Source organism: Chelonoidis abingdonii, chromosome 2, assembly GCF_003597395.2.
Source record: "Chelonoidis abingdonii isolate Lonesome George chromosome 2, CheloAbing_2.0, whole genome shotgun sequence".
Classification (NCBI taxonomy): Eukaryota; Metazoa; Chordata; order Testudines; family Testudinidae; genus Chelonoidis; species Chelonoidis abingdonii.
Window position 1 is genome coordinate 66931327 of NC_133770.1, and position 13600 is coordinate 66944926.

Below are 13600 nucleotides of genomic sequence, written 5' to 3' on the forward strand. Positions count from 1 at the left end.
TTGTGATATATTTAAGTAAAGGAACTAAATCTTGCTCGCCTTACTCACGTGAGAAGACTCGTCGAACTCCAGTTTAGTACCTGGAAACACGTTCGTGACTATGGCGAATAAAATGTGGCCCTTAATCTTTTTCTGGCAGAAAAACAGTGATAGAGTTTCCGCCTACAAGTTATTCTGCTCAATTAATACGTTTCAATGTCAATGATACTTTCGACAAAGTGGTATGAAAATCCTTATAACTTGTATACATTTTATTGTAATAATTCCACCTTTGGTATATTTCTCAACATCCTTGACAATGAGAAGGTTAGTATGAGTTTGAAACACCTGAATACTGTTTTCCAGAATCGTTCTGAACACATCTACCAGATTAAACCTCTGGGTTGTACGAGATTTAATTTAATTATTAATGTTATTTCTGTTTACACCAAACACTTTTCAAAATAGATGCCTTTGAAATAAAGAAACTTTTATCACCCATACATCCCCTTAATTCTTCATAGTGAATTGACAAGTCACAATAAATACCAAGTGAACGAATAAATAATGACTGGCCAGATATTTTTAAAGTGTATCATGGTTAGCTGTCTTAGTTCTACTAAAGTAAATTAGTTCATTTCAGTTCATTGAGTCAGTGTGAAAGTTCTGTTTTTCTGTGCATAGGGTGGGAATAGCCATGTACATATAAATGAATAGACAGACTGAACCTCTGGCAAGGTTGCTACAGGACACAAGTGATCGAGGCAATAAATAATACATATGCTTGTTCAAGCAGGATCTACTTTTTGTGAGGGCAGGCAATTAACATCAGCATCTCTTTAACTAAATTTGAAGGCAAACAAGAGTATTGACAAGATTAATTCCAGTTAAAACAATGTGATAAGCCGTTATTTTTAAATAATTGTAGTTATATCAGCAAAGCGTAACGTTTAGGAAACAGCATTACATGAATTTGTGTTTGAAGCCTTTAATTTTTTTTTTTTTTTGTACAGCGTATTCTTTATTACCAGTATTGGCAATATATACATCACACCAAAATTCACAAATTGTACACAAACCGAAACAGTTAGACGTGCCAGATATGAAGACAGCAACAGCCTTTAATATTTTTAAATAAATGCAATAGGAGACATGGGGGAAACGATTATATCACAACTACCGCAGTGGATACGCTTGAAAACAATTAAATAATTCTTGTTACATTAAACATTGCCTGTCAGACTGTAATGGGACAGTTTTCAAAAAATCTCCATGACATAAAATTTGGTTTCTTCTGTCTGCATATACTGGAGAATCCACGAACATTGCACGAAACAACACAACTCAAGTCAATGTCTTACACCAAGTGTCTCATGAGTTATTATTTTAACTGTATTTTATTTTTAAAGTGTTATGTACAAAAGAGTCCTTCTTGAGTACATAATTCATCCATTACAGCATCCAGCACCCTGTGACACTGAAGGTACAGCGTATTTTCATAAATACAAAAGAATGATGGGAATGGAACCATTATGTCTGTACAATGTAGACAATTTGTCCAGGTTTTGGTTTCAACATGTACCCTGTACAGGGCACGTTTCTTCTGATTCTGTATACTGTTGTTTTGGTCCAAATGGTCAACAACAAACATAGGCAACCGAAAAAACAAATATAAAAATCATGATAGGGATGATGAGTTGGGGGTTGACCCATCGAGTTGATGGTGGTGGCCCTGTGTCTGTGCTTTGGCTTGCTGACTAGCAGTGGATGGGTTTGAGGAGCGCATCTTAGTGTTAGGTAGTTTGTGATCTTTCTTCCATTTCATCCTCCTGTTCTGAAACCAGATCTTGACCTGGCGCTCCGAGAGACAAAGTGTGTGTGCTATCTCAATGCGTCGCCTCCTGGTCAGGTAACGGTTAAAATGGAACTCCTTCTCCAGCTCTAAGACTTGTTGTCTGGTGTAGGCAGTTCGAGACCTCTTGGGTTCCCCTCCAGTGTAATTGGGATTGACTGAACACACACACACAAAAAGCAATTGAACATAATCATTATATAATAACTTGACACCAGGTTCAAATCAGAGACATAACTGCAAGAAAATGTTTCACAGGCTATTGACAAAAGGAAACAATTGAAGAGCAATAAAAAATGGTGATGGGCATTTGGGTGGAAGAAAAGCTTCAAAGACACATGGCCCAGAGCCACTGGCAGGGCAATTAAATTTATGGGGGCTATAATTACTGCCCTAACGGTTTGGCGTCTCGTAAATCTCTCGATAAAGGGCCCCGGATACAAAAGGTTTCTCACGTTTGTATTAGGAAACGCGCGCACATAAAAACCCAACCCAACCCTGCAGCACCTTCAGCGTCCTCTCCTCCTCCTCCTCTTCCTCCTCCCCAGGCAGTCCCACTCACCAGTGCTCACATGGATCTTCTTCATCCAGGGGTAGACCACGGGCTCTTTGCCTTTGAGGCCAAGCAGGCTCTTGTCAGGCAGGAGGGGGCAGCCTGGGCTGGCCCCGGCCCCTGCGGTGGGGGCTGCTTCGCAGTGACGCTGGTGCTGCAGGACGTGGCTTTGGAGCAGGGGCTGGGACTGGACATGGTGCCCCTTCGGTGGTGGTGGTGGTGGAGGCGGTGGAGGAGAGGCGCCCGGGGGTGGCTGCTCCTGGCCCGGGGTGGCGCTGGCGCTGCTGTAGCTGTAGGGTGCCTCGGGGTAGCCGGGTGGCTGCGCGGGGTAGAGCGCCTCGGGAGGAGGAGGAGGTGGCGGTGGCTGGTATCCAGGGTCTCTGCTGGGCCGCTGGTAGTAGTCGGGGAGAGACTGGCCCGGGTGCGCGGGGTGCTGGTGCAGGTGCTGCTGCTGCTGGTGGTGGTGGTAGGTGCTGCTGCTGCTGCTGGCGCTGCTGTGCTGCGAATACTCCTCGCAGGGCGGGAATTTGGGCTCGATGTAGTTGGAGTTTATCAAAAACGAACTCATGGTCATTAATTTGTTGAAGTGCAAAAATACTAATTTTTCTCGCGTTGTCGTTTTTCTGGGCTCGGCGAGGCCCCTCCTCCTTCTCCCCCTCCCCTGCCCTTCCTCCCTCCCTCCCTCCCTCCCCCCCTTCTCTCGCCGCTGTCAAGTGCCGGCTGCCAAAGTTTGGGCCTCCCCCCCCCAGCCCGAGCGCACAACACACACACACACACACACACACACACACACATCACCACCTGACCGGCAGGGCCAATTGCTGCGCTGTTTGCGGACCCCGGATCAGGAAATGGAAAGATTGTGAGCGCCGGAGGAGCCCGGGCAAGAGCAGGAGCAGCCCAAACCGTCTCTTACCGAGTTGGGGAGACAGGTCCCAGCAACGGTAAAAAACTGTGCAGCCAAAGGGGAGCGAAATCCGAGGCGCATCTTAGTATCCATCGCACCAACCACCTCCCCTAAACCCTCAGTTCGACCAGATACTTCTCAAATGGGTGGTCTCGGACTCTTAAAACAGGAGAACAAGATTTTGCTCAAAGCCACGCGAGTTTGAGCTTTGCTACACTGTGATTGCTGCTTATTGTGGCCAATTATTTCCCCCTCTTCTCTGTGGAACCGAGAGAGAGAGAGCGAGAGAGACCTAAATTCGGCGCTACCAGTCGCAAATTCATCTTGGGCACAAATATTTTATTTCTCTAGCATTTTTTGGAGGGGGGGCGGAGAAGAGGGTGAGGGGAGGAGAGGTGGGGGCGGATCAGAAATCAACGAGAAACTAAAATGTAGTATACAGAAAAGGAAATTGACATTGCATAATATATTAAATAAAATGACAATCGTTTACAACTCTCCATTTCAAAATCACTTGATTTAGGATTGGGCATACATTATATATCAAGGTGGAAATGAGACTGCTAGGTCCTGTGAAATAGAGGCCAACTAATTGCAAATCAGTATTTGTTTCTCTATAATCTGTCCCCAGGGCTTTTAAACGTTGTTATTGTATGATAATTTAGTTATTAGAGAATCTTTTATCCTTTGTAGATTGCGAGCTGCGATAACTTAACTAGATTCGGAAGTTGATATAAAAGGGAGGAAGGACCAAATAGATTAGTTAGCGGTGCTGTGTGCCATTAACGATATAGTTAGCGAAGAAAGAAAGAAAGAAAGAAAGAAAGAAAGAAAGAAAAAGAAAGAAAGTTAGTTAGTTTCCAATAAAATGAAAGGACTAACTGGGAATATTTCTTTCCGAGTGAGAGCATTTCCCAAACTACAAATTTCCTTTTTGAGTTTTGGTTTTGGTTTGGTTTGGATTTTATTATAGGAGAATTCACTGACTTCAGAAAGTAGCCTACAATACTGAAATTAGAATGCAGAAAAAACTCTATGACTTCTAAATTGCTAAAAATTAGTCTGCTAACAATATTTGCAGCTCAGGAAGGAAAAGAGGCAACCGCCTGACCTTGGACAATTGGAATTTGATAGTTAAACTAATTACACCATTATTTTAAAATAATAAATTACTTATGAATTCCATCTGCTGCTGTATGTTTGGAGTTTATATTGAACTTTTTAGAATTTATTTTATATTTTTGTTGGTTGGCCGGTTTATAGAAAATCGAATACAAATATTTGCCACCCTCTTCAGCAGCATTGTTCCTGAATGGATAGTCTCACCTTCGAGAACAGGAAAATGTATCTAACTGAATATATAAAGCAAAAATGTTGATACAATTTCGATCTTTTTTCCTCATAGTAGCTATCATGGCTTAAATTCAGATTGTTGTCTTTTACAGTTGTATAGATAACATTATATAAATATAAAATTATAATTTAATATATGTTAGGTCTAACTAGTTACTGGCACACGTATACTGCATTAATTTATATGATAAACATATAACTACACATATATTGCAGACCATTTGGTGTATGTTTGAACATTTCCAACTTACTTACATAAACAATTACTCATTTTTGCTAATATCTAATGTCTAATTTGCAAAGAGAGTTAAAGCACTTACTATTTACCATTATTAGACTTCAAAGTATTCTTGTTCAACTCATTTCCTACTGAAAGTCTATGCAACTCTTTAACTGGTGTGAAACATATCTTTTTCTATTTACTTTGCATGTAGAAGAAAATAGGGTTACACACACGCCATACGCGTCTAACATCCACAACTATTCAACACTACAAATTGTAGTATACACAGGAAGAACTAGATTGCTCGGACTATTTTTCGGCGAAACCCAAATATCTAAGCGTGGCAAGAAGATAAGATTGCTAGAGACACACAGCACGTCGTTTTCGGCGCACAGCTGTACATTCATACAGAGATACATTCATACAAATATACGTAAGAGCGCATAATTGCATTAAACTGGGTTACCCTAAATATTATCCTCCTAATATAAGGAAACTCCTTAGTTATGATGGCCAGAATACTCTAGTAACTACCATACTTCAAAGTCTCAGTAAAATACAACGAAAGCTGGTACCTTTTTTTGTATGCTGAGTGTTGTATTCGGAGAACTTCCCAGGTTCTGATTAATAATATCTACCGTGATTAGATTTCAAAGTATACTTGTTCAACTGTACTTCTTGCTACTGTGGAGCTGCGTTTCTCAGTGAAACAGAAAATAATACAATTTTGCATGCGATTGTAAATCTACAAGGTGACCTCAGCTGTTCAGATGAAGCCTGTTTTTCCTGTGGTTCTAGCAGCCTGTGAAGATGTGCTTATGCAGGATCTCCAAAGGCCTGTTCCTTGTCTTTGTGGTTTTGTTATCATAAACAAGAACCCAGCCAAGACCACCAAGTGTTATCTTACACACGGCCATTTCGACATTTTACTGCAAGATTTATGGATGTAATAAACAATCTCAGAACCATCCTCGGATATTTCCCGTTACCGAACTTCTAGCACCATCCCAGCTTTAAAAACAAACAAACAAACAAACAAAAAACAAAACAAAAAAATTATTTTTTATTTAAGAAATAAGACCATATTTCACACGCTTAAGCAATTAACATAGGACCCAGATTTTACCAGCTGAATCTTGCGATAGACGAGATTGGGAATTCACTGAAACGAAGTTGATAGTGCGATATCTAATCTTCATGCACCAACAGCCTCCAATCTCATGCATACCCAAACAGTCTAAAAGAGTTCTTGTGAAACATACAAGCACATCTGCTGACTTCCATGCGTGCGGATAAAATAGTTTTACAACCAAAGAATTAAAAAATAATAATTCAATTTAACTTTTTAACGTGTGCATGCACTAGAGAGGGTGGACAGAGCGAGACTCGCGAGCAGCCTCGTTTGAATCTGATTTGAACCATTTTGAATATATTTAGCCCCAGCTTTCCCTCTTGAATGCAACCCTGTCCCAAGTTTCAAAGTGACCCAAAAGTGACACCGTGTGCATTTTGTTTCTTATTAATCTTACACATTGACAGTCTTTGTTAAACAACAAGGCGTGCCCTTCACCAGCCGACATTTTCATATTTGTTAGACGCGGTGACCTGAAGTTCACCTCGGCCTTGGACTTAGTTTTTCTAAAAGGTCTATAACAGTGTCTTTTAGATAGCAGGGTGCTTTGCTCAGGTCACTACTTCTAAAGGAAAATTAAGAAAAAAATAGCGGGAAAATGTAAACGTTATGGAATGTATCGACTGTATCTCTCCTTTCTTCTTTGGGAATCATAAAGCCCTCAAGACAGTTACTCACAGTTTAACATTTGTTAGCAATGAAACTAACATGCTAAACGGTTGCTTTAAATAGTCAAGATTGGAGCAATGGTTGAATTTTGGCCCCCAAGTTCATTATTTTATAAAGCGAGTACTTCACTGCCACTGTATATGTTCTAACAACTGGATGTTTGGAGTGATTTGCTTGCTCTATACCGGCATGGTTAAATAAACACACACAAAATGTGATTTGTGTTAGAATTTTAAATGAATGGTCTTTTGACCAGACATTCTACACCACGGACCAGTGTGTGCTGCATTCAAAGAATGAACGTACAAAGGCAAGGAATCGTTCATCTCAAATTAATAACTGCTCTGTTTCCCTTCTTTAAAAGGAATCATTTAAACAATAATTGAGATAAGTCAATACTTATTGAAGTTGCAGTTGAACTCTGAAAATATTCTCATTGATATTTTTATTTCAAACTATTGAATACATGGATTTGCATCAAAATAATTGTTTTGGTAAGTAAGAAACTAGATTTCAGTTCCCTCTTTTTGTGTAATTTAGTTATACTAACAGCTTTTCGGTCAGGGAGTATCAAAGACTTGTTATTCTTGGAAACAATCTGCCTAGCACTCCTTAACGATATATATAAATGGTTATATACTTCAGGTTACTACCAAGACTTTCCTTTTCTCGACAAACAAATGATCTAACAGTATAAAGTAATCTCAAGTGAGGGAAACGTTCTTTTTAACCCAAAATATGCAGTCTGACTATCTTATTGCAAGTTGGCAACATCAGTATTTGATGAACAATGTATACGCGTTGTGTAATGATATTTATATGTTTCCACACTGTTGTCATATACAAACGATGTAGGCATAATCTCCAATAATATCTCTCAATGACTTGAAATCAAACAGCTCACAATTTATTTTCAACAACTCCTGCTTTCAGCAATAATCCACCAGTATTACTGACAAATAACTAATTTGTATCCAAATAATTAGGAATATCGTATAATCCATTCCTGTTTGTTCTTAATTCAGCTAAACATGGATATAGATGAGGTACTTTTTCCCAACTGACTTCCTCATATAACCCCCTGCCCCCCGAGTCCCCAGACCTTTTACATCTGAATATTTTGGATAAACTTTCCCTCTTAAACAAAGAACTGCTTCAATATCATTTCGACCTGTATTTATGTGCTACGCTGTATATTTGGTTTATAATTACCTTCCCAATTTCTTTGTGTAATACTGTGTGTTGCTTTTTATTAACATATTTAACATCAGAGCTAAATCTTCAAGACTGTCACAGTCTTAAAGACAAGAACAATTCTCAAAAACTTGGAAAGTGTTCTTTACCCAAAAAAATTCAGCTTAAAAATATCCTGATACTTGTTTAACTATCAATTTATGTCTGAGAGTAATTCCAGACAGCTTTGAATGCCCTGAAATTGTAGAACTGTATAGAGCCGTCAGGGTTTGGTTTGTTTGTTTGTTTGTCTGTCTGTTTGCTTGCTTGCTTGTTTGTTTTTCTGCGGAATAATCTCTGTTAGTACCACAAATCGCCCCGGAATTCTGAATTTTAGATTTTCACCTTCGGACTAAAAATATAATCTGAAAGTATTACCTACAATATTTCTTTATTAAGTACAGTTTAGTGCTCACTACAGAAATGACAGTAAAAACAAGACGCTGCTAGGATCGATACACATGTTAATAGATCTGCTCATGTCTTATCTTCCTGACAGTTTGGAAAGTGAAAAGTCTTTACATGAAGCCTCTTAGGGAGGTTATTATATTAAGGAGTGTGAAACATTTTGTTACCTGACCATGGTATTGAAGAATACAGCTATGAACGCGTTTTGGTGTTCTGGAGTAACATGCACGTTTACCTGGTGCATCTGAGCCACAGATATTCAGACTCAAAGGTGGCTGATAAGTCAAGATGAAATACAACATGTATTACTCTTGAAAAGAGGAATTTTCTATCCTTTCCTCGGTAATTGAGGTCATTCAACCACTGGAGTTCACCTGGAGTCCATACTGTGATACACGCTTAACTCAAAGCTATTTTATCTTTTGTGCTGATAGTCAAGATCTCGACTATAACATTGACATCAAACTCTGTCTGGGTGGATGACTAAGAGTGGTGCAAAACGTAAACTTTTGACCCTCAACTTTTTGACCTGCAGTTGTAACGCCCTAACCACAAAGATATACAAAAGCTATGCAGTTTCTTTTAGGAGCAAGAGACTTGGACTGTTTGTTTCAATGGTTCTGCTGTTTTCCACCCTGCTTTTTAAGTGTGGGACTTTTTGTGTGTGTGTGTGTTATTATTGTTAGGGTTTTTGTTGTTGTTTGTTTGATTTGAGAAAACTGGATTTTAAAAAAAAAAATCTCTCACCATTGTAAAGTGCTGTTAAATCAGTTTGCAAACTCATTCGCCAGCGTTGGAGGGACTAGATTAACTGAAAGACGCTATATGGTTACAATTGCAGGTGAAAGTCTGGTAAGTTCTGGACATGGAGTCGGAAAGAATGTACCGTATAGCACTGGGGGGAAGATGGAGCTATATGTTGCTAAAGTACTTTGTCATTTCGCCTTTATTTAAAAATAAAGAAACTCTAATTATTTGCGAAGCCTTGTCTAGGCAAACGAGTTGACTGTGAACTTGGTCTAAAGCGAGCTCTGCTGGTGATTCCTAGGGTGTGCAGATTTATCTTTTCTGCATTTATTTAACCTGGCAGTGAACTGCAAGGGCTGCCATTTGTTATCCAGAGACAGACTTCACCTCAAGCAAGGACTGTTTCACAAAATTGCAATAATTACCCAATAACCTTCATAACAAATATTATTATTGAAAAGACATTTTTTTGGATATAGAACAGATTCCGTAAGTGCACCGTAAAGGGGAACCTCTGCAAATCTTGCACATTCTGTATGTCTTATGTGGTATGATGTACATATGCAGCTATATATACATATGACTAAGATGGTACACGAGTGTTTGTTTTCCTCAGAAATATTAGTGAGGATGCTTTCATTTATAAAGGAGAATGCTTTCAAATGTAAGCAGGCTAGTGTAGGAGTCATATCTTTGTACTATTCAAAAAAACCCAAGTACTGAATTGTGTCTATCTGATGCCTAAAAGAGAGAAAAAGATAAGAGGGGAAGAGATTTCTTATCTTGGTCAGAAGGTTTATTTATTTATATATTTAATTTATTATATCTGTATTAGCTGTGACGGGAAAAGACATTCCTCCAGTACGTACGATTTGAAATCGAAAATCACGATCAGCCCATATGAATCTGTTACAGTCAATTTCCCATAGAGCAGAGAGAAAACATTTGTATTCTCACCCTTCTACAGACACACCCTTACTAAATGTAAGGAAATGGGAGAATAGTAATTTCGCTATGTTTAATAATTAGTACGTGCGTAGGGCTCAGACAAATCTACCACCCTAAAATTACTTGCCTTTCACAAGACATGTTAAAGTTTAGTGAAAGTCAAGACTTCCAAATTACTAGGTGTACGCGCAAACGGGTTGCCTAAACTTTAATTGGCCTTACGCTGAGACACGCCACACTACATTAAAGTATTTCTTTCAAAGGAGTTAGTAAATTGCATTTTAATACCAAGTAGATCACCACTTGCGATGATTTCAGTAAAATAAACTCAGGTGCACTGAGTCCAAAAATACTGTAGAAAAATAATATGCACAGAAAAGAACTAAATCTTGATTCCAAATGATCATTCTCTACGAAGGAACCAGCCACTTCCCCTCAGAAGACAGCTAGGATCTGTGAAAGGTTTTTAAAATTTTGCCTTTTGAAGGTATCTGAGTTTTCCGTTCCAGTGTGGATTATAAAATCTTAACGCATTTTTGTTTTAAGAGGATTCAAGCTGTCATAACTTTGAGAGGGTTACTCAAGACTAGAAATACTTTAAAGTTGTAGCAATTTTTCAATCAACTTTATTTTGTGTCTCAAGAGTGAGTCTCGTAGTTCCTTACGGAATGTATCTGTAAATATTGGAATATTTCCACAATACCCAAACATGTCCACACTGTATCTTATATATAGCATGCTTGAGAAGCTAAAATTCAAAGAATTTCATGTTGGTAGTAAATTATTTACTTCCTTCACTGACAATTCACAAACTCAGATGACATTAAGGTCCCTTAAAAAGACTTTAAGTACGTTTGCCTTATGGTGAATATCTAGTTCTCACAATGAGATATTCAAACGCTTATCTTTAGTTTTCATCTATGAAATAGCAGAAATAAGGGCTTTTTCTTCAGAAAACCACCAACATATGAAATCAAAACTTTGAAACTAGCCTATGTATGATTTTTGCCATTAAACGCTGCCCGGGTATTATGACATGTAATTAAATGTATTCCTATCAAATACAACTTTGCTGTATTCCTAATATTGAATCTGTTATATTTGTGTACCATGAAACTGCCATAACTGTTTGTTATGAGGATTATTCTAGTTTGTACTTTGGCTATAAAGTGCAATAAAGAATGCACTTTTAAAGTCTACCTCTTTTCCATTTTATTATGGGAATAATAAGCAAATGTCATTATCTAGTGTTCATAGAAAATACTAAAACACAAAAGTATCTAAAACTTTTTATCTTATGTTGGGAATTAACTCAAAATATTAAAAGTTTGTAAACCTACCATATCTTTTGGAGTAGCTCGAGGGGTTAACCTTGAATATATGATAGTGTTTTATCAATGTATATACCCTTGATTATTTGGACAAAAAAAAGGTAGAATGAATTTTCTATTTCGTTCGTAGACCTTGCGGAGGTATTTTGTTATAAAGGTGCAAATAACAATCTTCATAATTCTCTGAACTCTAACACCTTTCTGCCATTTTTATAATAGTTTCAGCTATCTTACATGACGAAAATTAACAATACTCAAAGAGAAAGGAATCTAACAAAATAAAGCCAGAAATCATCTAGTGACAAACAACCTCGATCTTCTTTAATCTAGAATTTATGACGTGTCAGGAAAAACTAACATCATTGCACTGCAGCTTTAAAGAACTCTGTTGCGTCTGGTGTACTCCAAAATGATCAAACCTTAGATAGATAGATAGATAGATAGATAGATGTCAAAATTTGTATTTACATTTCTGTGGGCCTAACCCTTCAAATCTTTACTCAACTGAGTAGTCCTCACCCCAATAGTCCTAATGGGTTCAGTGAGACTACTCACCTAACAATGATCTTGTGAGTAAGGATTTTCTGGGTCTGTCTCTTGTTCTACAATGAAGGAGAAGACGGAGAGAAAGTGAAAGTTTCTTTCGCCCTTTCATTCAGCCCTGAAAATTCAAAGACTAAGTTAAATCCGGCCATAAAGTTTACTGCTGAGTAATCACACTCTGGTGAGAATAGTCTACTTAAATAAAAAGAATGTTGAAGTAAACACGCAGCTGGGGCCTACCTCACAATTGCTAGCCAGTAATATCTGTAGCTATATAAAGAGGGGATTATTTACAATTGTCTATAACCTGGTCAGTATTTCATAATTTACAGCATTCTGACCTGTAGTAGCTTGTATAAACGTTACAAGTTACAGTCACTGTGTTTCCTTAGCAAGAACAGCGGAAATACACAAAATGTATACTGTCTCTGGAAAAAGGTATAACAAAGTTTTAAGTGGCTATGAGTGACCGCACATACCACGTATACACATATGGATACACAGTCATATAGATATAGCTATCTATATAACATAGAGCAGTAAAGAGGAATCCTAAACACAAAAATTCAATTTATGCCATTTTAATGCTTGCTTTGGTGTGCAAAATATTTTCCAGTCCAAAGATTACTACCACATCGGCACGCTTATAGGTTATCATGCCTCTGTAAGACACTTCTCAAATAATATCAACCCATGTAATTCCCTTTAAAAAATTCGCTGCAGTATCTACTCTTTGCTAAACAAAAACCTTTCCAAACTGGAAAGTCTATGGACCAAAGGAAGTAATTATCTTCTGCAGTAGTCAAAATAATTAAAGTTAGGCCTCAAAATCCATCTCTGCCAAAGACGCTGATTGTGGTTTACTTTGATTTGATTGTTAAAATATAGAGCTAGCTGCTGAACGTTAGAATCAGAGAGGGGAAAACTTTTCAACGAAACCTGTATCCTTAGCAGAATACTCTGTATTTCTGAATTCAGTGTGACAGTCCTGAAATGATCGAGCCAGAAAAAGTCCAGTTCTCCACTGTACAAATAAACTTTAAAGGAACTTGTGCATAAAACTTACCTTGACTTGCAAGGAGCCATTTTTCATAGAACACTGAGAACTTGTGATTTGGATACTTCTGTACCTAAAACTGACAATTTGAATGACCAGGAGGCACACGTAGCCTGCAAAAGAGTCAAATGAAGTCCAGCGTCAGCGAGATTATATGTTATGTGGTATATAATGTTGGATGTCAACTCCCCAAAACCATAAAACTTACTTTAATGGCACCACGTGACTTTTTATAGCCAGTAAGCCTATCTGTCTGTGCTATGGATGATTTTACGATCTAATTCATAGACAAAACCCTATTCATTTGGCACCCAAATGTCATATAGCCGGAACTGGGGCTTATAAAGTTTACTGTTTTATAACTTTTAAGGGAAGGCATCAGTGTAACCAGTCAGTAAATGTGCAAATCTCTAGTTGCTCTTAGAAGCGCAGAAGAGTTAACCATTCAAGCTCTGATGGGGTAAGTAACATTACATTTATAGAAAACTAATTGTAGAGAAAAAAACAAATATCTTTAAAGGGTGAAAAGCGAGAGGGTGGTTATAGGGTGTTGCTTATAGACTCAAAGATCTCTGATGTGGCTGTCCTGCAAATATACTTAATTAAACCACACAAGTAATTATATAGCAAGGTAAACACACTCTAGCGTTGGGAGTGTATTTTAA

General features: G+C 38.1%; 1 protein-coding gene across 1 annotated transcript; it reads right to left on the reverse strand.

The window, feature by feature from the left end:
* Positions 1-1001: 1001 nt before the first annotated feature.
* Positions 1002-2999, reverse strand: HOXA4 (homeobox A4). The gene is made up of 2 exons (XM_032773807.2): positions 2394-2999; positions 1002-1989 (listed from the first exon to the last, which is right to left on the reverse strand). The coding sequence occupies exons 1-2, from the start codon at positions 2956-2958 to the stop codon at positions 1658-1660; spliced, it is 897 nt and encodes a 298-aa protein (XP_032629698.1). The 5' UTR covers positions 2959-2999; the 3' UTR covers positions 1002-1657.
* Between the last annotated feature and the right edge of the window lie 10601 nt (positions 3000-13600).

Excerpts from the sequence above, each read along its gene's own strand:
- HOXA4 (XM_032773807.2), bottom strand. The coding sequence starts at position 2,958 with ATGACCATGAGTTCGTTTTTGATAAACTCCAACTACATCGAGCCCAAA. Across the intron at positions 1,990-2,393 it reads GAAGATCCATGTGAGCACTG|TCAATCCCAATTACACTGGA; the intron begins GTGAGTGGGACT and ends GTGTGTGTTCAG.